The sequence below is a fragment of the Neopsephotus bourkii genome, unplaced genomic scaffold (genome assembly GCF_033783945.1).
Source record: "Neopsephotus bourkii isolate Nb327-2 ecotype Australia unplaced genomic scaffold, CSIRO-AGI_Nbou_v1 NB_244, whole genome shotgun sequence".
Lineage (NCBI taxonomy): Eukaryota > Metazoa > Chordata > Aves > Psittaciformes > Psittacidae > Neopsephotus > Neopsephotus bourkii.
This window is the reverse complement of record NW_026900754.1, coordinates 1,624,070-1,651,072: the sequence shown is the minus strand read 5'-3', so window position 1 is coordinate 1,651,072 and position 27,003 is coordinate 1,624,070. Positions and strand designations below refer to the sequence as shown.

The window sequence follows — 27,003 nt, the reverse complement described above, 5'->3', positions numbered from 1 at the left end:
TACTCCATTTTTTGTTGTCGAGATTATTCCCAACTACCATCCAAATGAATGAGGTGGCAGCAAAACACCACAGCACTACAAAAGGGGAAAAAACAACGGCTACATGAAAGACACCAGTAGCAAACTGCTGAGTGAGTGCAGCAGTTTGTCCCAGGGCTTCAAACCTATAGAGTGGCAGGTGGTACGTGGCGAGTGGTTCAAGTACCACAGACCTCCAGGTAACAACTAAAAACGTGAGACCTTCCAACAGAAAACTGGAATACGGACATGGAAACTGTTAGAAACGCGCCCAGGGGAAAAAAAGTGTATGAAAATAGTGCAAGACTTACCACTGAACACAGAAAACCTTGTGTCTGGGAGAAAATACAGATGCTGCTTCACTTGGTCTAATGCCTCAGAGAAATATGTGCAACATCTTCCAACTTAAGTGAAACCAGCAGCTGACTGCATAATACAGAACCAGGCTGCTGTGCTGTCTTAACATGGCAGTTGGCTGATGGGAGGGAGGTCTTCCATGCCCAGCAGCAGCAGCTTTACGCTTTTGCACCCCCCCCTCGGAATGCGCTCCAGAATGTCATCTGGAAGCAGACCTCTGCACTGGAAACCCACCAGTCAGCTGCACGAGAGGGTGTCTCCTTCCAAGCCTTCGGTCCAGAGTCACATGAGTGCCAACTTCATCTGAGAATTATGTGCAAAACGAGTTAAGAGTTTTTAAGAAAGTGCAACTGGAAAATGCAAATGCTTAAGAGCTGCTGTTTGGTTCTTGGGAAATTGCAGTACCCTCATTTGATAAGCTCACCCTTACCAAAGAGGCTCAGTTCTACCCATTCTGAGCTGGCCAAAAGCATCCACCATTCCTGACTGACTTTTGAGATGTGTGTCCAAGGGAGATGTCAACTCCATTTTTTGTAACTGTTTAAGAGAAGAGGCAACCTGGACACTGCTCGATGCCTTCTTCCTCCCTTCCCCCCCTCTGCAAAAAACCAGGCGAACTTGTAAAGTGACAAGCAAGGTGGATGATCATTTCATCAACGTTTACTGATTGAAAGATACTGCAATTGGGTTTTTTTTTAATACAATTTTTCCACAATTTCCTTTAAATGCTTTACAGCCGATCGGCTTTGCAGCACAGTAATTCATACACTATACTGTACAAAATCACCAGCAAGACTGGAATGATGTATTCAGAGAAGGCACCATCATGCTTATTACATTACCAGAGAACTCAAATACAGTCAAGACAAATTTCACTGTACAATGCTTATCGAAGGGGTGAGGGGAAAGAGTGTGTTGAGCAGCCATCCCGGTACTGAAGAGGGGCAGGTAGAAAAATTGGACATGAGCTATTGAACCTGCTGTGTACTCAGGGCTATGACTTTGAAACTCAGGGTTCTGCTTAGTTTACAGCTAAATGGATTCCTTCTGGAATAAACTCATAGTCTTATTAAGGTTTGTGTGTGTACATATGTTGGTCACAGCAAACAGATCAGATGCCCGCATTGTTTCCCAAGCTATTCTGTCTGAGGAAGAGGATGAAGGTCTTTCCCTCCGATGCCTCCTGCAGCTGTCAGTACAAATGAGTCCAGAGTACCCATTAGTGCATTTGGATGAGTGTGTAAACATGAGTTTGTTTGGAGCCAAGTGTTCTAAGAAAGACAAAAAAAAAAAAGAAAAAGAAAAAAAGAAAAAAGGCAAGCTTCTCCAATTGCACAAATTGCACTACTTGTGTTTCCAACAGTAATGGGCAGAAACAGGAACACTTACACAAAATGTGCAGCAGAGGGTTTTGGACTGAAAGGACCTGGATTCTAGTGGGCATGTCCTTTAGTTCACTTTTGTTGCAGATAGTTAACCAGTCTTTTTTTTTTTTTTTTTTTTTTTTCCAGTCCTCAATTCTCCAAGTCTACATTTATAAATTAACAGCATGACTCCTGTTGTGAAACTGGGGAAAGAACGTCCACCTCAATTTAAACTGGAAACCAAAAGATGCTTTCACATCGAAGAAATGACCAGACGGGCTGTGTCACATTCCAAAGCCAAAAAAAAAAATTAACAAGAATGCAAACATGATGGATAATGTACCACTTCCAAGACAGACTGCCCGCAGTGGAGGGCTCAGCGACGCTGTCCAGTGAAGCGGCCTTCCATCTGCCCGGTGCCTCGTCCAGAACCGAGCTTCTGCGCCATGCCGCCTCTCGGAGGGGGTCCTCTTCCATCACGGTCTCGCATCATGCCACCACCCACTATTCCACGGGGACCCCCAGGACCTCTATCATTGCGCCGAATATCCCTACGATCGTCGCCTCCTCGGGTTTCTCGCTCACGAGCAGCTCTTGTTTTTTTCTCTTCTACGTTCAAGCGCACCTCACCCCGGAACATAATAGGCTTATAGGGAAAAGTGGTCAAGGCACACCATTAGTTAGCCTCCATTCCACAGATGCTGCTTACACAAGGCATATAAAAACACTGTGTTCTCAGCCTACCTTCAAACCAATTTATTCCCTGAACCACACAACCTTAGCCCCAGTGGTCTACAGCAAATGGAATGGCATTTCTAAATTCATTTGACATGCAAAGAATTAAGTGTCATCCTCCAGTAAGGGCAGGGACATCTTTAGACTCTTCACTGCCCATTTCAGCCTATTCACCTCAGGGCTAAAGCTCCTGAAGATTTATTCAACCAAGCCTTGGTTCCACATTCTAGAAATGCACACCGCTGCTTTCTCTTCTCCAATTCCTCAAGTCACAACCACAAATCACCCTGCTCCTCTTCCTCAGTCCCATGATGCAGAATTCAGAGCTCCATGCGCTGCCCTTCAAAAGGTTACATACTCAACTTTCAGCTTAAAAGGATCTCTAAGAGTGTTGAGCTCCACATGGTGTCTCTATGCAAGGTCTGATGTGGTTTGAAGAATGCTACTCTAAGCTCCAGACTGCTCCTGACAGAATGACTATGCCAAAACTATATTTGTCTTACAACTGCCTGAATGCCACAAACAACAGCAAGGCAAACTGGACAGCCCACACCATTTGGGGTTCAGGACACTCACTCCATCCTTTGGAGGTTACTCAATGCCAATACTTACTTTTGCAACTAAAATACGCTGGACCGGCTCAGAATCGTCAAATACCACAAAACCAAAATTGGGCAGTTTTCCTCCCACTCCTTTAGTATTGATGCGAAGTTCTACCACATTTCCAAAGCCTGGGAAGACACAAGGGAAAAGTCACAATAACAAAACCCACAGTGCCAGCTCTACCACCCCTCCATTTGTTCAACACCTGCAGTGTCACAGCATGTAGAAGTTCCCCAGCTGGCACTAAGTGAACATTACGTGGCTTCTCAACACAGTTTTTCTGCTTAGTTTCTGCAGCCGAAATTGCTACTTACTCATGAAGAACTCCTTCAGTTCACTCTCATCGATATCATGTGGCAAGTTCCCAACAAAGAGCTGGTGGCTGTCTGGATAGCGAATGATCCGACGATTATCCGACTCGTTCTGTTCCATGTCCCCTCTCCCTAAAGTCAACAGGAAGAAGAAGAAGGTAGAGCCACCAGGGTTGTAAGATGTGCGTAGATTCAGACAAGCACATCTATGAACAGCACCAAACATGTTCGCTCAAACAATTCTGTACCTTTAGCTCTTGAGCTTATCCTCCTCTTTACACAATTTGTAATAATACCACAAGGTATTTGTTTCCTTTCACCTGGTTTCCCTGGTTAGGTTCAATAAAATTCACGTTAACTAAAACACCGGGTACACTGGTTTGTGTAAGAGGTTCTTGTTACATCTTAAATTGTTATATTGCAGAGGAGCTCACTACCTATTGGAATATACTTTGTAAAAGATCTGGATTTAAGTCACCTCTTCATCAATTCCTCAGCACAGTAAGTTTCCTTACTTTGTCACTCATGTTAAAAACAGTATTTGCCAGTCACCTCTTCTGGCTTTCATCTTCCACCATGTTGTCCCAACCACAAGTGAGAGTCCCTCATGTTCTCTGAAGTTCAACTGAAGTATGAGTCTTTTTTCTAATATGCAAGAGAAAACCTTTCCCAGTATCTCTCTACTAAATTATGACCTGCCTTGCAGTGTGAGAGCAGAACACTGTTACTCCTTTTGTACCTGTAGCGGTACAATGTAGGTATATACCCCTTTCTCTCCTCAGTTTCCTCTACAGGCCCATTTACAGCATTTCTTTCAGCAGATAAAACAGCTCCACGAATGTCTTTGAAAACAAGGTCATAGGACTGAAGTTCTACCACTTGGTCTCCTGAGATTTCAGCTTTATCTCCCCTGCTTCTGCTACTCCCGGACCAGAATTAAAAGGCTCAGGCTCTGTGACACATTTTCTATATGACTTGTATCACATCCAAGAGTAGTAGAAATGCAGACTTGTAACTCGATTTAGTCCGAAGTTGCAGCTTGTGCTCCCCGCTGCAGATGACATGTTAAGAAAACATGAAACATTGATCTGTAACAGACGCCACGGTTCTTTCCTGGTGCCTTTAATCCTTTCAGTTTCAGTGCTGCCCCTGAGTGAAGATACACTTGGCACTGACTCAAGCCAAAAGCACTTGTAAGCCGAATCTGTACCACAGTTTGGTATGCACTTACTGAACACCTTCACTAGAATCAGTTTTAGCTAGACCTGGAAGAGACACTTACAGCCACTGAGACTTAAGCACTTCAAGCTGGCAGAGCCACGTCAGGATAATCACAGATGCCATCCCTTCCCTTAGAACTCGGGATGGATTTTCATACTTAGAAAAGACTATGAACTCATCAATGTCCTGCAACTATGGGCCTTCGGCTGGACAGCTTTTGCCCACAGTTTGTCGAGCGACCGGGCTACACAAATAAACACAACTCAGAAGGCTTCCAACTCTCAACACCACTGCCGATGACTGTCAAGGAACCTGCATGTTTTCTAGCCAGAACCTCCTACAAATTTGGATACTCTGTATGAGTAATAAAACGCAGAGAGCTGGCTGCTCACAAACTAAGGCAAACACAAGGCAGCTAAGCTGAGAATGGCATTTTAGACAACTAAAAAAGATGGAAAAATATGTATAAAATTACTAACTGACTGAGGCTCACACAGTGGGAAGATCTGCTTCCAAAACAAAGAACAACAGGAGATGTTTAAGAGCTCTCACTTGCAAGGTTCAGCAAAACTAGAGGACATGGAAAAAACCATCAGATTTCCATTCCAGCTTTTCAAAACTACACCAAGCTGCATGAAAAATGCTTAAACAGAGAAGTGAATGGCCTGACTAACAAAAAACAAAGCAGAAGATTGGAAATTATGTCTGATCTTTGCAACAGGTCATCACCAGCCAGGACTCCAAATCATACCGCCCCATTTCTAGTTGAAGGCAGAAGGAACAGACATTTTGTTATCAGTCAAATACGACACAGGTATATACAAGACCCATCAAGGAGGTACCTCTCCGTGTAAGTAACTAGTATGCCTCTCCTTGCAAGTAACTAGTCCCAAGCAGACACAGAAGCTGGTCTACATTACCTGGTCGAGGTCCTCGGGGTGGAAAACCAGGTCTTTCCCTGGGACGCTGCTCACGGGCACGAGGAGGCTGAGACTGAGCTTCAGGTTTAGTTTCAACTCTTGGCTAAAACAGGAGAAAAACAGGCACTATTAAACACCAGCTTAATAAAAACCTCCAAAACTCACCAAAACAAGCTCCCTCCTCCCCCCAACACAAGACACGTAAGTGGCATGCACAAAATTAACTCCAGAAGATATACACCCATGTCAATCTGTTTGGGAATGCATTTTTTTCCACCTCTATAAATTCCTCTGTACCAATCCAGGACTGCAGTGTTGAGTTATCACTGCTAAAAGGTGCAAAACAAACACCTCTTCATCAGAGTGGCTGCCCAGAACATGGCTAAGGTGAATTGTCCATGTTTGACCAGGCACTGAGACTGCAACATTTTGTTATTCAGGAATTCCTGAGCGTGACTAAAAACCCCACACAGATGAAATAATATTCCTCATGCCAAGCTCAAACTTCATAGATTAGAAGGTAGTCTGAGATGAACACAAAGAGATGGGCAAATGACATTTTGAGTGAGACTGAGTCCCTGGGGGTTCTTTTCCTCGAGTGCAGAACAACTGTAAGGAAAACACCAAAAAAGAAAGAGAACAGACCAAAAGCCCTCAGAGCATAGTTAGTATTTCTGATACAATAAAGCCATCTGAAACAGCAATTTCTTCAGGCTATCTGCGGAGGATATTCCTCCATTTCTCTGATGTCAAGGACATGATGCTCAAAGTACGCCCTTCATGTTCCTAGGAACTAGAACACCTATTCCATTTTCTGCAAGCAAAAGAATGCTTTTAAAGATAATTTGAGAAAAAGGGACAGAACAGTGTAGCCCGTTGGTTACTAAAGCAATTTCCAACATTTTTTGAATTCCATTTTCAGTACAGCGGTCCAGCAGCTGCTGGTGTGCTAGGTTCTTATCTTAGAAAAATAAAATGATCCTTAGGAGCACAAAGAAGAACACTAGCCTCCAAGGAAGATTAAACACAAGGATAATGGCTATAGGCCCAGACTGCTGTGGAGAAGCAGCTGATGTTAAACTTCTCCCTTATTTTTGTTTAAGAACTCAAGACAACTGATGGTTCCAGCCAGAGTACCTCACAGGGGTAAAAAGACTGTATTTTACATGAAACATTCAGGTATTATGCACATAAGAAACGATTCAGCCCTTCTATCACTCATGCTCTACTCAGCTTGTCCTTCCACCATTTCTAGGATCATTTTTTCAACTCCAAGAATAAGGTTGAAAAATCAGCCTTGCTGTTAAATCCCTTTCACTGTGCCTCATCACAGATCACTGGAGCTCCCCTGCCATCTTTTACTCACAGATCTTTTCTCTAATTGCAGCTCTCATTTCACAGAGCACACAAAGCGAACTGAGAGGCACAGAACAAGGATTCCAACAGACACTAAAGGAGCCAAGTATGCCACAAACATCAGCGTAACAGGGCTTTGGGAACAATTAAACAAAAGGTGACATTGTCTCTCCTCTTCAGGAGCTCACATGGGGAGGGAAAAGGACCTTTTTCTGCTATTGCAATACTACTGGCAACGGCAGCAAAACCAGCCACAAGTCAGCCTTTACTCACCAACTTTGGAACTGAATACCCCCCTGAAACAGAGAATGGGACAGAAAGAGAAGAGGTGCCTTCAAGGGCTGGTACAATTCCACTTTTGAAATCTCACAAGGCTTAAAATCTTCTCTTAGAGATGCCTGCCACAATCAAAATACATGCCAAGAAACAACTAGCTAAGAAAACAGCAAGAAACCACACTTCACATGAAAACACAAGAGAAAACCCCACATCATCTAGCCATAATTCCAGTAGCTAGGTCAGATACGTAACTCAGATAGCCCCCACACTGTTCCTGAGGTAAATGTGGATCACAGAACTTACTAAAGCCATTCATCAATCACTTCCACAAAAGCTCTACATGGTATGAAAGAGTGTATCCAGAGTCCAAGCAGATCTAAGGTGGTAAGAGAATGCTATAAATAGCTCTTTTTTTCCTGAATGCACCACTTCTGAGAGAGCAGACCAGAGTTGGGGCTGCCTACCTCTGTCCCTATGGCACCCCTAGACAGCTGAAGTGTTCATGCAAATGGCAGGTCAGAAGATCTGAAGACGCTATAAAGAGAAGGCCTGATTTATCAGTGTAGGCAGGGTGACTTCTCATCACCAACAAGAAGAAAAAAATGGCAAGAAATGCTAACCTGTTTAACTCCACAGATCTCCATCAACAGGAACCGACCTGGTTTATATCCAAAACAGTATGTGTGCATTCCTTTGAGGGGTTCTGAGTTAACACTATAGAGGCTATATTTTTAACTTGCTAAAAGATGGGAGGGAAAGCTGGAGTGATGCAGAGAAGGACAGGTAACAGCTGCATCACGAGTTACAGCTGCAACATCACTAGATCATGCTAGAGCAGCATTCCAAAGGAGCCACCCCCACACCGGTGCAATCTACTATCCTTGTTTACCTGCATTAAGTATCTGGCATTAAGGGATTCAAGACAACAGAAAAAAGCTGCTACTGATCTCTAACTCCTGGCAGAAATTGTTCTGGTGCCTTTTCTACCTGCTTTCTATGTACCATGTCTGAAAAGCGTGCAAGAAAAAGAACCAAGAACTAAGTGATTCTGTCTCCAGAAGAGCTGTGAGTTGAAATTCGTGCCATTTCAGTATTGTTCAGAAACTTCTCCACACAATTACTTAATTCATAAAGTCACAACACAAGTAATCTAAAAGGCAGAATGCATCACTAGCTGCAGAGGCAATGCAAAAGAGGTTAAAGGGAAATTTAAAAGCTATATTCTGCTCTTTCGTACAGACAATATGAAACAAATTTTGCAATCATATTACAAAAATCCACCATCCCTACAGTGAATAAGTCAAAACTAATCTGAGGTTTGCATAAGGAAAATCTATTCTGTCCTAGAGAAAACACATTTTTTTATGGCTCAAATACTACCTAAAATGCTCAAAGCCCTGGTGAAGCTGCTGAAGACAGACAGGCTTCAGAACTTAATACACTGCCATTATCTCATTCCCATGACAGCCCCTCAGACCAGAAGCAACACCATACAAGGTGTTGTTTTTTCTGTGTTTTCTTTTTCAACATGCGTTTGGCTGAAGGGCAATCCTAGGCAGGTTCCTCTCTGTCAGTAAATCAGTGGAGAAGAAACCAATGGAATATCAACAGCTGCAATAATCTAGCTGCTCTACTGAAAACTGCAGTCCTTTAAAAAGGCTGGACATGAGCTACTACAACATATGAGTACTTTGGTACACAGCATCAATAGAAGAGGTTAAAGTACACATTTTCAGGGGTGTTATATACAGAGAGAAAGCTGAATTGAGAGTCTAAGACTGTCTCACACCGGCTTGGCATGTGCAGGACATGAGCTATAACCCAGTCAAACTTTCCTTCCTCTTTCCCCTTCTCACCCAGTCAACCCAGGAATGGGAAGATGGCATTGTCCTGGCAAGGAAATGTGAATCCTTCCATTCCTCACACAGTCATAAGTTGGTACAGGGTTCTGTAACAAGTTAATTATGGATGGATAATGAAATCCAGCATATTTCCATAGACGTTAGCCTTACAAGGCAATCTTGCACCTTATCAGAAACGGTGCTATCCCTTTTAATGCAGGGGCACCTCAGTCAATGAAATACCCCTTTCAAGCACGTATTAGAAAACAGCCATTTTGTGGCAAGTTTTTTGTTTAGTTTTGTTTTCCCCTTGTAAACAAAACCATATCCCACTAAGATAGGTCACAAAAATGTCAGTAGCAATCTCCTGGCTCCATACGAACAGATTTTAAGGTCACTATCACCCGAAGTTACACCTGTTATGTGTATGTGCCTTTGCTTGTGACAAGAAGGCGAGTGCATTAACATTAAAGACACAATTTATTTGTGCAATTTAAGTCAAACAAATTGATCTGTTAATTTACACAACTGAAGCAGTCTGCAGAAGTAATGAGACAATCCAAGGCGTTCACAGATGGGTTACCTGTGAGACTGGTGCTTTAACATGGGGTGGAATTCCAGAGGAAGAAACAGTACCACTAGGAGGCAGGTTTTTACTGGTCACTGAAGCCCAAGAGAAAGCCTGCAGGAAATGCAACAAACCTAGGCTACTAATCATGGCAAACCACTGACATTCCTACAGGGAAACTCGTCTGCTGAAATCACACTTTTGGTTCATATCTGACTGTTAAATAATTTTTGTGCAAGCATTACAACAAAGAACAGAGAAGGATTTGAAGTTCTAGTTGTCTGTGGACTCCAGTGGCATGGAGCAAGTGTGTACCTTGCCCACTATTGATATGTGAGCGAGCCCAGTTCCCTCAGCATCCCCAGATCACTGCTTTCCATGATATAACAAACCTAGGACTGAAAACCCTGCAGTGTTCAGTGTCTTCTCCACAGAGAAAGAAAGTGGACACCGGAACTTAAAAGTAAAAACAGAAAGGAGAAAAAGGATTGGGAAAAAAATAAACATAGGAGCTACAAAGGGACCTCTGTCCAGCTTTCACCGGTTCCTCCCATCTCTTTCAAACAACCATAGGTGTCACTGTATCAGGTGATGCACACAGTGGTTTTTAAGATTAGGCATCGTATCTGAAGGAGACAGTTGATGCCCCCATAGTGATTGTGGACCATACTGCCAGCAGTTTGGCAAGTGTCAATGCATTACTTTTTTTTTTTTTTCAAGGAAGAGCAGTGGTTCCATTTTAAGCGACTTTTCTTGATGGTAGCTTGAGGTGTTTTCCTAGCGTATATTAACTTCACATTTAAAAAGGTTTACACGTGCATAAACCACAACACATACACTTTATAAGCAGAGCATTCAATTTACAATAGGTGACTTGAGCAGAACTCAAAACCATTATTTCCTTTTATAGTGAAAGCTGGCATCTTTAAAAGTTCAAGGTTCAAGTCTAGCTGTTCATACAGCATAACACTGAACAAGGCAGTGGTTTAGCCACCCAAAAAGGCTAAGGTCAATTCCAAATCTTTTGGTTTACCATCTGCACCTAGAAGCACAGATACAACTTCGAACTAACCTTTGGTGGCTCTTGTGGGAGTGAAACAGGTTCTACAGGAGGTGGAGATGGAGACTTCTCTTCTAGCTCCTCAAGGGTCTTTTCTTCTACTTCAGCTTTCAGCTCCTCAGTTTTCATTTCAGACTCTGATTCTGGCTCAGGTTCATGAGAGGATTCTTCTAGTGCCTCCTCTATCCCATTGCTACAATAATCAAGTGCATGTTATGCAGCTTATCACTTGCTTTGTACTTTATGACCTCTTATAAGCTATGATATGGTAATGGTTGGTATCAGAAAGATCACTCCATTTCCAGTTGCTATCATATGTACCTACATGTACGGTACTATGAGAAGTTAAGCTGTACTCATGCAGTTGCATACAAAGCCAGTTTTTACTCCTGATGAAGCAAAGACATGGTTTACAATTCTCTGCAGAGAATCTGAAAATCACACAGACATGTAAAACCCATAAGCAACAGGAAAGGAATAGGAATAAAGGAATGCTCCTAAAGGAATAGGAGCACAGTAAGAGATCAATGGAAAATTAAGCTACATGCATAAATGAAGTCAATTTTTGAACGAAACACACAGGTTATTTACAAAACTGCCATAAAAGTTCCTTGCCAAAGGAGTTGTGAGTCTTGTTTACTGAAACTCACACAGAACTTCTCTACTCTGAGTGAAATATAAGGGAACTGAAGTTATGCAGTCCTCTCTTCAGGCACTCCAAAAGCTTAGAAAATTTCACATGCTTCTGCCTATTAGCTCCTGCCACAGGCGACTATCTAATGAACGTTGTCTTTATGACTTCATTCTGATCGGCACAGTAACCCAAAAACAAGACTTGACTTTATGCTTTTAGGTATCTAGAACTTCCTGCATTATCTTGAACAAGTCATTGACAGAATTTCTGCAGACACCCCTAATCCATAAGATTTCTCATCAGAAGCGCTGCGTGAACAGCATTTAGGGTTGTCAGTGATGTGCTTAGCAGATATCATCTAGTTATGTAGTAAGCATATTTCTACTTCTCAAAAAGTAGACCTTCCTCTCAGTTCCAAGTGGTACCCAAATTTGAGAAGGTATAATTAACTACTCTTTTATTAACCTGTCTGTTCACATAAATTACACTGTATAACCTAACTGATATAAATTTATGTGACAAATTAACAAAGACTTAAGGGTTGCTACCTTTTCACCTCACATTTGAAACGAGAAGTGAAAATAAGCATAAGAGCATCCCTCACTTCCTCTCTCCATTCAAGAAGTGATGTTTCAAAATAATATAACACAGACCAGTATCAAGTGTAGTAGTTTCCAAAACTACCTATTAAATCACATCCAGAATCCAAAACCAAAGCAATTCTACTGTTTTCATTAAACAAAGCAACTTCATACAATGAAATGGACTTCTTACGTTACAGCATGGTTTTCATAGTAAGTACTGCTCGTGTTCTCTTGCACAGGTTCAGGTGATGGTTGCCTTTCTTCTTGCTCCTCTTCCACCTCTTCCTCAGACTCTGACAGAAAAAGAAAAACATCTTTAAAAATGCCTGCAAGTTCACACAAACTACACTAAAAATAAAAGCATATTAAAGTAGTAGGGATCAAAATAAAGCTTCACCAACAAAAATAAGGCAAAATTAGCTGCAAGGAAAGCTAAAAGACACTTCCACTCGTTCAACAAGCTTTGTTTCTTACTGTTTTCCAAAAAAAGGAGAAACTAGAGACATACTGCTGATAGGAAGGTCTGGGAGGAATGCTCATGGGTCAGATACTTTTCTTATGGTAGCAGTAAACAGGAAAGATTGCACTATTAGCTCATAAAAATCTCAGTACATCAGACTAAGAAGATTAACTTCAAATACAGGTGCCTAGATGCTCTGTTCCACAGAACCATGATGAAAAAAACCCAGAACTTATTCAGTGAACACATGTATATACACACTCGAATTTGCTGTCTCATAAAAAACGCTAGAAATTATCCAGTGAACACATGTACGTACATAGATTTGCTTTGTCCCAATCAACAGAGGGGAAAATACACCCAGGTCAAGTTCAGCCCCCAAAAGGAAATGAATTACTGAATGTGATGATGATATGAAAGTGAACTACATGTCATATTTGAAAAGCCAATTTGACTTCTTCAAATTACTTCATCTAAAAATTATACTGATTCAATAAATCAAGTCTACCTGACAAAACCAGTGGCAGCAGAATATTGCTCATTATTTCCATTTTTTGCCAAGCACCATCCACCCTGAGCCAGTTCAGCCCTTCAAGGAGTAAGGTACTACTGCACAACCTTCCTTTCACAGAATGTTTGGACCAGCAAGTATTTTCAGCACCACAAACTATACTCCACCTCCCAAATTATTCCCATACATCAGAAAGACACACAACTCACATCTTTCCACCTCTAGACACTTCTGAAAGTGCTGCTAGAACAAGAATGAGTTACAAACACAGTTCTTACCTTCGTCAAGTTCTCCTTCTGAATCCCCAAATACTTCATCTTCATATCTGAAGATATCATTATGGACATAGAACTTGTTTGGAACAGAGCCCTGTAAAAGAGCAACACACTTTTTTGTTTGTTTGTTTGTTTTTGCATATGCAGTACATTGGTCATCAACAACAAAGATGGGTTAGAGAGAGAAGCTCTCTGTGGTACACAACAACAATGTGACCTAGGATTATTTCACTAAAGCTGTTTTCCAAAGAGTACCACTTCTCTACAATTGAACAGTAACTTCTGCCCAATTGAAAGAGGAAGTTTCAAGCAGCAAGAACCTCCCAATTTTTCTTAGTCACAGTAATCACAGATTCTAAATAAACCTAAAGTCCCTCAGTTTCAGTAAGAAACTTGAATTTTTCCTATTACAAAAACAGACTGAATCTTCAGCGGGTGACTGTACACTTATAGCACTGCACAGGGTAACAACAAAGAAATTGAACAAAACTGAAATATTAATCATCAACAACACCATAGTTTGTGAGGCAATGCAGGAAAAGAGTAGAAAGAACACAAAATACCTTTTACCCTTACTCTGCTCTCACTAAGAGCTCGATCCCAGCAGTAGCTTGTGCAGCATCAACCCACACTCACATTTGCCAACAGACTTCAACAAAGTACAGAACTACACTAGAGACTTGATCTGCAGAGATGAACAGTATGTTTTATTGATCTGTGCCAAAGCAGTTACCAGATGCAAGCTCCAATTTGCTTTGTATTACTGCTCCAATACTTCAAGTCTAAGAAAATAAAAAAGCTAAGGATGGATCCAACAAACTTGTTTCTCTGCACCGTGACACATTTAATGATAGCCTTCAGGCCAAGCTCTAAGAGAGATATTTTTTTGCCCCACTATGACAAACTGCAGATACAGGTCAGGTTTCCATCATCACTATTTGAAAGAAAACACAATCTTATAAATACTTACTTCTGGAGCAAGCACAAAAGTTTGCATGAACTTCCTCATGGGCTGCCCATTGTTCGACAGCTCTCCCATGACTTGCACAACCACTCCATCACTCAGAGTAGCATGAGCATCCACATGACGAATCTTGGTGTGGCATTCACTGAACTGTAATGACATCACCTTCTTGTGGATCTCCTAGAAATAAAGAGCTACAGTTTAGCCACACTTGGTTTTGTACAGAACTTCAGACCTTTTCAACACCCAAGTCTGAACTAACATAAAAAAGTACCCCACTGGGAAGTATAGGAACCAAGAACTGTCTTGGTTCCTGAGAACAGTATACCTGAGCTCATCTAACTTTTAGTATGAAGTTGAGGCACTGGCACAGGTTGCTCAAAGAAGTAGTGACTGCTCCATCCCTGGTAGTGTTCAAGGCTAGGTTGGACCTTGGGTGACATGGTCTAGTGTGAGGCATCCCTGCCCATGGCAGGAGGTTGGAGCTAGATCATCTTAAGGTCCTTTCCAATGAAAATCATTCTATGATTCAAGCACTTCGCAACAGTGTACAACTTGCTATCCCATTTTTCCAGCCATGTTAGAACATGTGACCTATTTTAAGGCTTTCATTTTTTTAAAGGGCCTGTGAGAGGACAGCATTTACACTGTGGTTAAAAAAGCTCCCACACTACCCTCTAAACAAAAAAAACTCAACTCTCTACACATACACAAAGCACCCAAATGTCACAGGAGGGGGTAACATCCGTACCACCAAGATTTTTGTGGTGCCAAATCAGGCTCTGCTGGTGAAAGGAGAAGAAACCAAACGTGCCCTGAGCTAAGAGCCACATTGCTCAAAGGTGTGGCTACCATGTGAGCAGGTGCCTTTAGGTGACAACATTATTCTGATAAAGAGCTACAATCAAAGTGAAAACTTGTGTTTCCTTACTTCCTCATTTCTTCAAGTTACCTTCTACTGTAAGAAAACTCCACTTAAGGAAGAATTTGGTAACATATAGAATTCTATTTAACTCACAAAGCCCCCTTCCCAAGTCTTAACTGAAATAAGATGCATCAATAGGACAAGTCTAACAGGTCCTCTTGATTTTGCTTCCTACCCTACTTTCTGCACTCCACATGCAAAGCTGATGAATCAAACACAACCCACAGGAAAAGCAGCAACAATCAAACAAAAAAAAAAAATTCAAGCCAACAAATTCCTATCTGCCTCTGCATAGGGGGCAGTGTCACAATACAGTATTCACCAGATACGAAAGTCAAAGTATTTGGTAAGGAATAAGACTGATTTATACAAGTTCTGAACATGGATGAGGACTACAGGACTGATTTTGATACGCACAGCTTGACCATACACTGCTTCTTGTGGTTTCCCACTGGCATCCAGTCCTCCATGGACATAAGAAGAATTCCTGCCATAAAACCTGCAAACGAAGAGATGCAAAGGTCATAGCAGTGAAAAAATATAACCAAGATCCAAAAAATATTTTAGACAAAAGCTATAGAGCTCAATGCATCAGGAGTTTTAGCACAAACAGGAATCCAAGATGCATTTTCCACTTCCAAGGCTCCAAGGAAACAGGAACAAACAAGCTTAATATTCAGTATTCCAGTTTGCCCAAGATACTTAACCTCAACCTTTCACTTGTTAAGTACTAAGATACAAACTTAAACACTAGCACTTCCTCTTTTGCCATTTCTTTGTTTATCCTACTAAACCTAGACATTCTTTCCAGTTCTACTTTTCCTGAAAATACCAACCACAGATTTTAACTCCTGTGGCTATGTCCAGAAAAAAGTTCAAGAAATATTAGATTGTTATACCAACTGCATAACCATGTTTTTGAGCAGGGTTCAGCACTTTCTAACAGCAAGGAAAAGCAGAAGTCAGCTGAAAGAGTCCATAAGCAGACAGGAAAACCTCTTTTCAGTCTCTAATTACCAAAGCAAGCTCCCTCACAGTCAGCATAGCTTATTAACTGCTTTCACAGGGGGACCAAGAGTTTCAACTTGCTTTTAAAAACTGTTTAAACTCTTTGGTACACAGAGAACCTCATGAGTGGGAACTGCAGATCAGGAAAGGAGTAAATATGAAGTCTCCAGTTATATGTAATTATAGATTTTCAGTTAAAGAGCCAGTAAAGCCATCTAAATTCTCCTAAAGTGCAAAAGGCATGCAAACTACACTGCGTAACACCCATTTGAGAGCAAACTGACCTCTGCTTACCCATAACCCCTGGATAAGCTTTAGATAATGACCAATAATGGATAGGCCATTATAATAATAATATAAATGAAATAAACAAATAAATACATAAAATAAATAAAAATAATGGATAGCCAATGATCTTTCTCAAGCTTTTAATAAGGTAAACCAGTAACTTGAACACTTGCTGTCCGAACCTTCAAGGAGGAGGGCCATCAAGCATCAGGAAGCCATGTGTTCTGGATTAGGCTGGGACCGAGTTAAAATTCCATAAAAAGCAAATCTTTCTGTGGCAGCAAGCAAGCTGCTGTAGAGACTAACATCAAGAGAAAGAGGGAAGACTAGATGTCCTCTCAGAGTACGTAACTCAAACAATGTGGGGCCAAAGAGCCAAAAGGCAAATGTCCTCTGTATTCTACCCTAACTTAACAAATAGCTATCGTTGCAGCCCTAAAGAGGGACAGCAGTGACAGAGGCTGAAATTGGCTAGAAGACATTTCACACAAGCAGTTCAAGAATCAGCTCTGATTCTATCAAACCAGATCAGAACCTCTAGGACACTTCTGTGCAGACGTGTTTAAGAGAAATTTGTAAAAAAGTCTGTAACATTTTTGGAGCCCTTAATGAAAACAGAATTCCTGAAAGAAGACAACTTCTATGGACAATTCCCCATTCCCACTCAATGTACCACACACAGAGCATAATTTGGAACACTGCATTTCAGAGTTGTTGAAGTAAAGCTTGAGATTTAAAAGGGTGGGAGTAATACCCAGTACCTCCTATAAAGCACCAAAGTTGTCTTCAACAGGCTAAATGTCTCCCCAGACACCAATTTTCCTCCCATGTACACTTCTGCCAATCTCCTATCACCCCTATCTGGAAATACCAGTTCACATCCCAAATGTGCCAGGAACACCAGCTCCATGTTCCCTCTGCATGTGTCAGCTAGCTTGTCTTCTTTGACTGAAGCAGTTAGGGAGGAAACACACATACTGACAGTGTTTTGCTTCTTAAATCAAATCAACCATCACCCTCTCCCCCCCCCCCCAATCCTGCCAAGCTTACAGTTACTATCACTGCAGGTAAATGCTCCTATGAGCACAATCAAAGACTATTTTCAACACTGGGTTTGAGGCATGGGTGATTTACTATAATATACAGTGTAACTGCAACTGAAAATAACCGTTACAGAAGGAAAACACAATCTCACTGTAGAACTGACATAATTTTCCCTCGCCTTTAGTATTAAGCTGTGAAGCATGGCCTAATCATCTCATACCAACTCTTCTTTGCCTCTCTGCTTATGCACACAATTTCTCAGAGCAAAACGACAGCACACTCCACAAGAAACTTATCTTACTAACTTGGGCTTTTATATCATTCAAAACGGACCCTGATGTTCTGGTATCAGGATTTCTGGCACATCATTTACTCCCATCATAAATCTTGCCTTGAAAATCTGGTACAGTCAAACCCTTTCTATGTCTCTTAAAAGAATTTCAGCTGCTTGAGCTTTACAGGCAGTGGACAGTCACACATGTCAACAAGACGGTGACTTACCGACAGACCTGCCTCAGGACTGCCTCAGAAGCTAACTCCAAGGCAAAGTACCCAGAGCATGCGATGTCCCTAAGGAACGCAGTTCTTGGGTCAGAGTAAGCTGCCAGTTTGTGTATCCGGTACCGATGTGCTACATGGAAATACTTGTCCATGCTCTGTCCATGCTAATCTCATCTGACTCATTAGTGGAAGTTTTGGGGGCAGGGAAAAATTCTACAATTGCTCAAGATCCTGCTTTTACCTTCTGTTAGATTACTAAACATAGATTAGGAAAGCATGGAATACACTCTCAGACACCTTAAAAATAGATTTAAACACAGAAAAGAACATGGTTCCATGGTTCCACAGCAGTCCAGTGATTTAAGTAAAAATGACACCATTCTTTTTCCCTACCTCAGGGCTATAGATGAAAAGAGGCATTAGACCGAAGACTGAATTCTTAATTAAGCCACCTCGTGCTCAAACAGTCCAATTTTTCACCATGAACCTTAGCTCAAGTTCTGAGACAACCCAAGCAGTGAGTTTTGTCCTTATTCACTACACCCATGCTGCTCTAAGACCAAATGCAGAAATGCAAAATCTTAAGTGACAAGTTGTGTGCAGCCAATCAAAACCAGAAAAAGAAGGAAGAAAAAAAAAAGAGGGGAGAAAAAAGTAACTAAGAAATACATTAGAGTACCAGTTAAATAGTGGACACAGGTAAAAAAAGCCTACTGTATTACTGTACTACCACGTGTCTAGGCCATGACATTTATACTTAAATCTCCAATCACAATCTGGATAAACAAATTCTCAGAGGCAATGCACAATTTGGTACCCTGAAATAATGAGCAGGCTTATCTCATGCCCGTGCTTCCTCTGCCATTTTATTTTCCTTTTCTTTTCCATCTTATTTAGAGAAGTATTTCTGGAATACATCCACATTACCATTTTATCACCTGAGAAGCAGCTCACTTTTCCACACAGGAAATACCCTGATACCATGGCATGTGATCAGACTTGGTTGTAGAGTCTCAGGAGTTTTCAGTAAAATTGAATGGTTTTCCAAAAGTTAGCCCAGTCGATTTCTTCCCATACTCAGAATTTAGTGTTTACCTGATTTATAACCAACAATACACGTACAAAGTACACTTCTGTTTAAAAACATTAGTCACTTTGTGAGTGAAAGTATCACCTGTGCAAGAAGTCAGGAGCTTTATTTAGCAGGGTGTAGTACTGTCTCACGAACTCCCGCCCTACGAGCAGGGGACTTGGCTTCTCCATCACCATTTCTTTGGTACACAGTGTAAAATGCTGCAATTAAAAAATATTCATGTTAGTTTGGAGACAGCCCTATATATCACAACTTCCCTGTAAAAGGATGAGCAAGATGATATTAGAATTGAAATAGTCTGAACAGGACCTTAACTCACACAGAACTACTCCACAAATTCAGAACACGCTCCCCAACCTCTTTTGAATAAATAAAAAGATTCTTGGTCCATTTATGGACCTTCTTTGACAAAGAAGGAACAGTGGATACAAAGTCCCTTACAGAACAGGTACTTAAAATACCCAAATAAACAACAACAAAAAAAGCCTGTTTAAAATCTCTAGCATCATTTATTTAAGCCTCTGGCAATAAACTGATGCACAATTAAAAATCCAAGTTCAAGAGCACTGAAAAACAAGCAGGAATACACCTTCTTGGGTCAGCCAGTAACACTCTTATCTCAAGCACATCTGCTTGTGACATCTGTAACAAAGATGGTAGCGTCAATATTCTGCAGTAATTGTGTGGGTTGGATTCACATTTCCTTAAGACTGGGAAGGAAAACTTTGATTCCTCAGAGATGACCAGTTCAGGGGTCTTCCCAACATGACTCATACTACAGCCATGGCATGCATGTGAGAATTTTAGTCAGAAAACTTAAAAGAAGGACCTGTTTCTCCAGGTGAGATTTTTTTTTTTTCTCCCCTGCCCCACAAGCACAATACAAAATTGGTGATAGGATCTTCACAACAAGCACTTGTAAGGACACAAGGACAGAGCTTCATCACATTTGGTTTTTGAAGAACCGATTGAAAAGCAGATCATAGCCAGTACACATTCTTGTGACTCCAGCAATAAGCAAAGTACATATGGTAACAAATTGCTGGCATGCCATAAGAAACACTGAAAATGCCTCTGGGTACAAAACAATAATCTGTGACAAGTCACTACACTACATTGGATCTGTATCACTCTAAATCTTTTCCTCATTGGAAGCTGTCCTATTTCAGAAAAGGCCACTGAAACCTTTCGGAAACCTTTCAGAAAATCAGAGAAAGGAAAGCATACACAGCCAATTCTTCCCTAAGTACTTGAAACAGCAGTTGGCTGTTTCAAGCAGTTGGCTGCTCTAAGAGATAAGCACCATCTACCTCTGCCCGTATTTCAAGTGACAGCTCTATTGATTTACATCACAGAATCAGTGTTTTACAGGATGATGTCTCAGTACAATTCTTCACCTGTCTCAGTATTATTTCCTTTCATTATCTCTTCAGAGATCTCAGTACGGGTAGCAGAAGCTTAATGAACTGTTCAGGTCTCCAAGTCATTAAAAGGCAATAAAATAAAAATGTGGGTACTCCTTGCTATCAGCATGAGTACCATGAAACCAGGTTTCAGGAAGATTAAAACCTCCACGTGTCCCAGTTAGTATAGCACCTCCTTAAAGTCAAGGACCCAAATCTTAGCAAGCCCAAGGGGTGTTTAGAGATAAAGGAACCAGTGAAATTTACGCCATTTTACTCCATAAAAGCCATTTTTCCAATTTTCATTGGTATATGCTCAAAAGTACAGGAATAACAGCTAAAAAGAATCTGAGTGCTCTTCTCATTTGAATGAAATGAGCCACATTCTCAAATCAGCCTGAGCAGCCTTGGGAAAGTGTCTTAATTAGAACTTACTGCTCAAGACATACGTGTACATACAAGCCAGAAACACTGAAACTGGGGTGGCAAGCAAACAAATAAATAAGCTAGTTTCTCTTTAGTGCGACTGCACTTCTGAAGAACCTCATTCCTTCATGCACACTGATAAAGCTGTAAGCTACACAGACAGGGGAACATGAGCATCCATGCGACTCCACTCATCCACCGGTAATCCTGCCTACATCCACCTGACCTAACAATTAATTGACAAGATGCAATTCCCACCCTATTCAGTAATTCTAATTCTTGTGCTACCATGAAGGCATATGGGGTTTGAAGTGAATTCTTGAACCAAGAAGAACCAGCAGCCACGCCACCTGTTTTGTAATAGACCTGCAAGCTGGAAGACTAAACAAAACATGGACTCTCTCCTCTGGACCAGATTACAGGTAAGGGACCTAAAGGCACCCACCCCAAGGACCAGACTCTACTGCTAAGGGAACATGCACAAGCACCAGTGCTATGCTTCTGATAACCTCAATTGGCATGACTCAAATTCATAACATAAAGCACACAGATGGGACTGAGTAAGTCTGTAACTGTTACTCAAACAACCAAGTTCAAATCTTGATTTATTTCCACAGTCACATCTTTCCAGAAAAGAAAAACAATGGGAGAGTTAGGAGAGAAAGGAATTTTTTATTGGCATGCACAGGTAAGCAAATGAATAAAAGATGGAAGGGTATTTTACTTATTATTTATTAAACTGTGTTTGTCACTTTTTCAACTCAATTTAAAAAAGCCCAACCAAACAACAAAAAACCTCACAACAAACCAAGGTAAAACTGCCACCTATCAGATTATGCAGAGGGGCCACAGCAATTGCTTCTGAAAAAGTACTGAAGGCCACTACACACCAAGTAGTTGCAATGTTCACTGGTATGCATCTTGTTCAAGCAGCAGCTCTCGCATTAGAGAAGCTTTTTTTTTTTTTTTGCATAGAATATATGCAAGATTTGTTATTATTTCCCTTATCCTGCAGAAAATATAAATGTGACTAATCATCTGTGGCAAGGTCACAAAATGGCACATGCATGCTCAAATTTGGTATCCAGAGAACAAACTAGCACCAAGTCTTTGATGCCAAAAGAGGCAGTTCAAAGCCATCTCCATCCTGCTTCAAGACAGACCAGCAACAGTGACACTGCCTGGATGCTTCATCAATTCTACTTCATAAATAACCAAAAAGTGAACCAAATTCTGTCAGGAGCTCAAGTTTAGGAAGGTGTCATCTGAACATGAAGAAACCTCCAACAAGACAAACTTTTAAGCTTTGGGAGGGAGATCCAGACCTCACCATTTGTCTACTAAAAAACTGTAAGCAACTGTTTTTGGTTTAAACAACTCTTCCATAGAACAATTTGTTCATGACTGAAGGCACACAGATATCGAGCTATAGCTTTAAACAAATGTGCAACAGTGTGGCTTGTTCTTAAATCCACAAGTCTGCAACTTATGTCCCAGTCACTGATTAATTTGCATATACAATTCAAACAGAACAGAAAATTAGGCAAAACGCTCTTGCAAATCAGAAGGATGCTCCCCATACAGTCAGCACACAAAGAAAAGCCACAAGGAATACTGTGATACTTCCCACAACACAGGAACAGAGGGAAAACAAACTGGGAGAGGAGATCTCACAATCACAGATGGGTTTCTCCTAGATCAGATTATCACTTTTAAACTGTGATTCCTACTGCAGACAAGCAAGTAATACCCTAAAGACCGTGCCTGCTACCAGGGTCCATAGCATGGCTCTGAGACCCCACCACTGCAATACGTGGTGTGAGCAGCCACATTTTGAGTAAAGCTAGAAGTCCAAATGGTAACTGACACTCCAGCCCTGTAAAGGCTGCGGTACTCCATGGTAAAGTAAAATAAGCATTGACTGAAATGAAAAATTACTGAAACGGAAATCAAAAGTTCCAAACAAGCCGGCTCAGTACTGAAACCACCTTCTCTCTCATGCTCTGCAAGACAAGCACTTGCATCTTCCTCCATCTGCAGTAAGGGCCAGTAAGCCTGTAAACCTACCACAATCCCTCAATTTTAAGATCTTTCCCTAATCCGCTACAATCTGAACTGACCACACCTCAAGGCAGCAGCATGCAGTTATTTCATATCAAGCTGTTCTTCAGGGTGTGTTGTTTGTTTGGTCTTGATAGGAGCTCAAGAGCCCTCCATATTATTTTAGGGGCATGACTACTTCAGGGGACCATCTTTCGGGCAGTTAAACTGTGCCATCTAAAGAGCTAATACCACCCGAACAGCAGTAACAGCACCAACAGCACCACACATGCTGGGACAGGTACTGCATCTCTCTCTCTCATCCAATGCCAGCCTCAGTGCTTTCCTCCTGGTAGCTCATGAGATATACCTATTAGTCTGACATATTAATCTTCTCACATGTTCCTTGAGTTGCAATGCAGTTCTTAATTTGTCAAATACTCTTAAAAGAGATGACATCCAGTGTCACAACTGTTACAGTAAGAAGGAATGCTCAAATTCAACACTGTTAAGATACTGTGTTCCCTTAGCATCTTTTCCATGATGTAAACCAGTCTTTAAGTGTAAGAATAAATGTATAATTTGAAACCTCAGTTCCAGAAAGGACAACATTTTTATTCAACAGGAAAACCATCAGACAAGTAAACTGGACAGTTGGCTCATTCTGTTGTCTCTTCAGTTTGAGCTAGCTACCTCAGAAAATATCTTCTTCACCAATGAAAAAAATAATCATATGATACAGATTATCATTCCACAAGGCAAAGCCCACATCTGCCATTATAACAGTTATTTCAGATGGTAGATCAATACTGTTCCAGTACATCCTAACTATCAGAGTCCACAACCAGAAGAAACTGTTAAGAATGAAAAGACTTTCTTAGCGCAGGTACTTACAATCACAATGAACACAGAATGCCTCATTCATGGTAAGTTATCTGCAGAAGCTAAATCACCTTCTCTGCTCCAAATACAGATAGGTAAGCCCCGTACCCATTGGCAGGGCTTTGACAAGACAGCTGCACTACCTTCAGGAGCTCGGGCATGCACAGCAGCTCCACATTACTTCAGGGGAAACCATACAACACTGAGCAGGACACAGCCTGTGCTGCACAGGCCAACAGAGTAAGTTGATCACGGATCTTCATTCTGCTACTACTCCCTAATTACAAGTGTCTGTCAGAGAAATGGGTGGGGAGAGGGGAAACCCCACAAACAAACACATAAAAATCTGAAACAGCAGAGTGCTTTATATAACAAATAAATGCCTAGCAAGAGAAGATATCTTTCCCCTCTTACTCCTCCATCCCATCGAAGACCAAAGAATAACATGCTGGCATTAAACATCCAGGTTGTGTATAAGTAATCTACCTGCTCAAGAACAGAGCAAGGAACAAAATAACTCTTTATTTCTCAACAGTTCAAAAATACCTTTGGTATCTTTGCACATCTTTCTATAGCAAAGCAGAATACTTGCACACTGAGCTTGAAAGGTCTAGAACATACATGTAGGGCCCAGAAACTGCCAACCAACATGGAAGGCCACAACAAAAGCTACATGACTAAGTCATTCTGGTTGGAATCAAACAATCTCACTCTTCTGCATTGGTTCTTCCAGTGGTGATGCTTGACACAAAGTTCAGGATCCAACGCCACCCAATGAACCACAGGATTTAACAGCTTGATAGTGGGGATGCTCCTGTGCACCCACAATGGAGCTACAATGACCTCTACTTGAGCTCTCTGAGGTTAAGGGGAGCAAAAGCCTCAGAACATGCTGAGCTCAGCTCAGAAAACAAACAAGAGAAGCTCAAGACATCCAGATCTGCATAATAAAAGGTGATTGCAGCAACTTCTGCCGTATTACCTATGAAAAGGGAGAAGCTCAGGTTGTGACTAGGGGGGAGGAAGCAGAGAGAGGCGAGGTCTGCAGAACTAGAGATCTCCGAGCCAGTGATGCCACCGCAGTACCGATTCGGGAGCTAAAAGGAGGGCGAGCTGAGCCGAGGGTGGGCAGCTACGGTCGCTTCTGCAGTGCCGGCGAGACAGAGGAAAAGGCATCCTGCACATGCCCAACGCAGACACCTCTAGAGGCCCCTGGAAGGCCAGGCGTGATGCAAGCTGGGGGAGGCGAGCGCGGACCAGAACGCCGCATTTGCGGCCAAGTAACGCAGGGCTCGGGGGGCCGCGCCTGAAGAGGCTTCCGAGGGCCGCTTCTCCCGCGGCCTCCCCCCGAGAGCGAGACGGAACCGCGACCGCGGACAGGCAGCACGGAGCCGCCAAGGTGACGGCGAACAAAAGCAGCCGTCACCCCCACACTCCCAGCGCCTCTCCGGCCGGAGAGCCGGGCCGGGAGCCAGCAGCCAAGCCGGGCAAGGCAGCCAGCGAAGGGCAAAAGCCAGGCCCCGGGGAGCTGCCTCCCCGCGCTCGCCGCTCCCCTCAGAGCCGCGACCGTTAAACTGTCCTTCTCCCCCCACACACACTTCCTCCCGCAATTGGCGGGGCCTAGCCACGATTCCACATCGCTCACCTAAGGGAAAGAGAAAAGCCTCGGTGCGCGGGGCCGTGCACCTGTGTCTCCCCCCAGGACCTGCTCGGTATCGGACGCAGCGACCCTGTCCCTCTGCTCGTCCCGCGGAGGAGGCAGGACGGGGCGAGCGGGGCGCGGCGGTGTCACTGCCGGGCGGGGGAGGGGCGGCTGGGGGTACCGCGCGCGCGTGCTTGTGCGTGCGTGCACGCGCGCGCCTGCGTCGAAGCGAGAGTGAGGGGCAGGGCTCCGCAGGGCTCTTTCCTCCAATCCCCGCCGCCCTGGCGTGGTGATGTCTGCGGGCGCGCGGCGTTTCTGTTGCCCGGTGGCGTATCGCCGGGGTGGGTAGTGACGTTAGGAGCAAGGAGCGGAGGATGCCCGTTGTCTTGTCGCGCACCTGGGGGCGACGGGACTCCCGGGGTCTTTGTTATCCTCCTCCTGCTGTGGGAAAACTGTTGTGTGGCCGGCTGTCCTCGGACAAGAGCGGGGCAGGGCGCGGGGATCATTGGAGGGGGGATGTCAGCGAGCTCGGTGGGGGGTGTTACAGGCGTTCTGGCTCCTTCCGCTGCCGCAGCGCGGCTTCTGTTCACCCAGGTTCTCCAGCCGCCTAAAAAGCAAGGATGGTCAGTGTTGGTGTAATGCGGGTGTCATAGTGCGGAGTTTCCCTCACGTGTAACTAGGAGCTTCAAAGCTCCTCACTGAACCAGAGCAGTCTTTGGAGTTATGCTGAGGCCTGATGTAATCAATAGTTGTTGGTCAAAAATCAAACAATCCCTCTCCATAGTGGCAGAAGCTGGACTTTGGAGTGTATCATGTTTCCAAACTCCATGTTTGAGCAGACGCTGGCATCCCCACCTCAAATGTCTTTAGCAGTTGTGGTGCCTCAAATGTCTTTCTCAGAAGCAAATCACTTTCTGTCCCTGAGGCTGCACAGGTCAGGATGGATATACGACGTACTTTGGAGTAAAGAACTCCGGAAAAGAACTTGGGTTTTCCTCCTCATGCCCCACTTGAGCATTGCCGATGAGTTCTGTTATGTGCCTGTACTTGCCCAGCAAGGCAAGTGCCTTCAGCGCTCCCTGCTGGGAAGCGGAAGCGTTTCTTAACCCTCATGGTGTCCAAGGCTTGTTGGATTAGATCTATTCGTCAATGAAAAACCTGTGTCTCTTTTACTGGGCCACTTCAGGTTCTGGGCTGCGGAGTAGCTGGCACAAAGTCAGCATTGTGTGCAGTGTGTGCTGCAAACTGAGGCAGGCTTGCCCCTGCTGGTGCTCACCGAGCAGGACTTGGCTGTGATTCTATCTAGTTATTTGGCCAGTAAACCTCAATGAAGGCTGCACAGTGAGGTAGGAACCCTTCTGGTCTGTGTGGTAAGTGGTGTCTATGTGGGGAAAACCAGGGTCAGGGGAGAGGGAGAATTCCAGCAGTCTCCAGGTGGCACTTTGTACTTTGAGGATGTGGGTTCAAACTCTGGGTCTTCTGGGTTGTTGTGGGAGGTCATACCAGGGAGAAGGCAGCTGCCTAGCAAAGGTGCTTTCCTCAAAGGGGGAAAGCAAGGTAGCAAAGAGCTGAGTTTGCAGGGGTTGAGGTATTGCAGAGAGGAGATGTGATAGCTCTGCATCTTCGTGTAATTAGGTTGAAGGGTTTGCTGCAGCTGTTGAAGGATGGAGTGCTCAGGGCTGTGTTGTTG

At 42.9% G+C, this 27,003-nt stretch overlaps 1 protein-coding gene across 2 annotated transcripts; it reads right to left on the bottom strand.

Annotated features, from left to right (window-relative positions):
• Positions 1–1,019: 1,019 nt before the first annotated feature.
• Positions 1,020–25,525, bottom strand: G3BP2 (G3BP stress granule assembly factor 2). Of its 2 annotated transcripts, XM_061345848.1 has the most exons (12): positions 25,317–25,525; positions 19,002–19,120; positions 15,404–15,485; positions 14,068–14,241; positions 13,101–13,191; positions 12,042–12,144; positions 10,646–10,826; positions 9,589–9,687; positions 5,530–5,632; positions 3,392–3,520; positions 3,087–3,205; positions 1,020–2,385 (listed from the first exon to the last, which is right to left on the bottom strand). In XM_061345848.1, the coding sequence occupies exons 2-12, from the start codon at positions 19,094–19,096 to the stop codon at positions 2,116–2,118; spliced, it is 1,446 nt and encodes a 481-aa protein (XP_061201832.1). In that variant the 5' UTR covers positions 19,097–19,120; positions 25,317–25,525; the 3' UTR covers positions 1,020–2,115. The 2 variants fall into 2 exon arrangements, with proteins under 2 accessions (XP_061201832.1, XP_061201833.1); XM_061345849.1 differs by lacking the exon at positions 9,589–9,687.
• Positions 25,526–27,003: the final 1,478 nt, after the last annotated feature.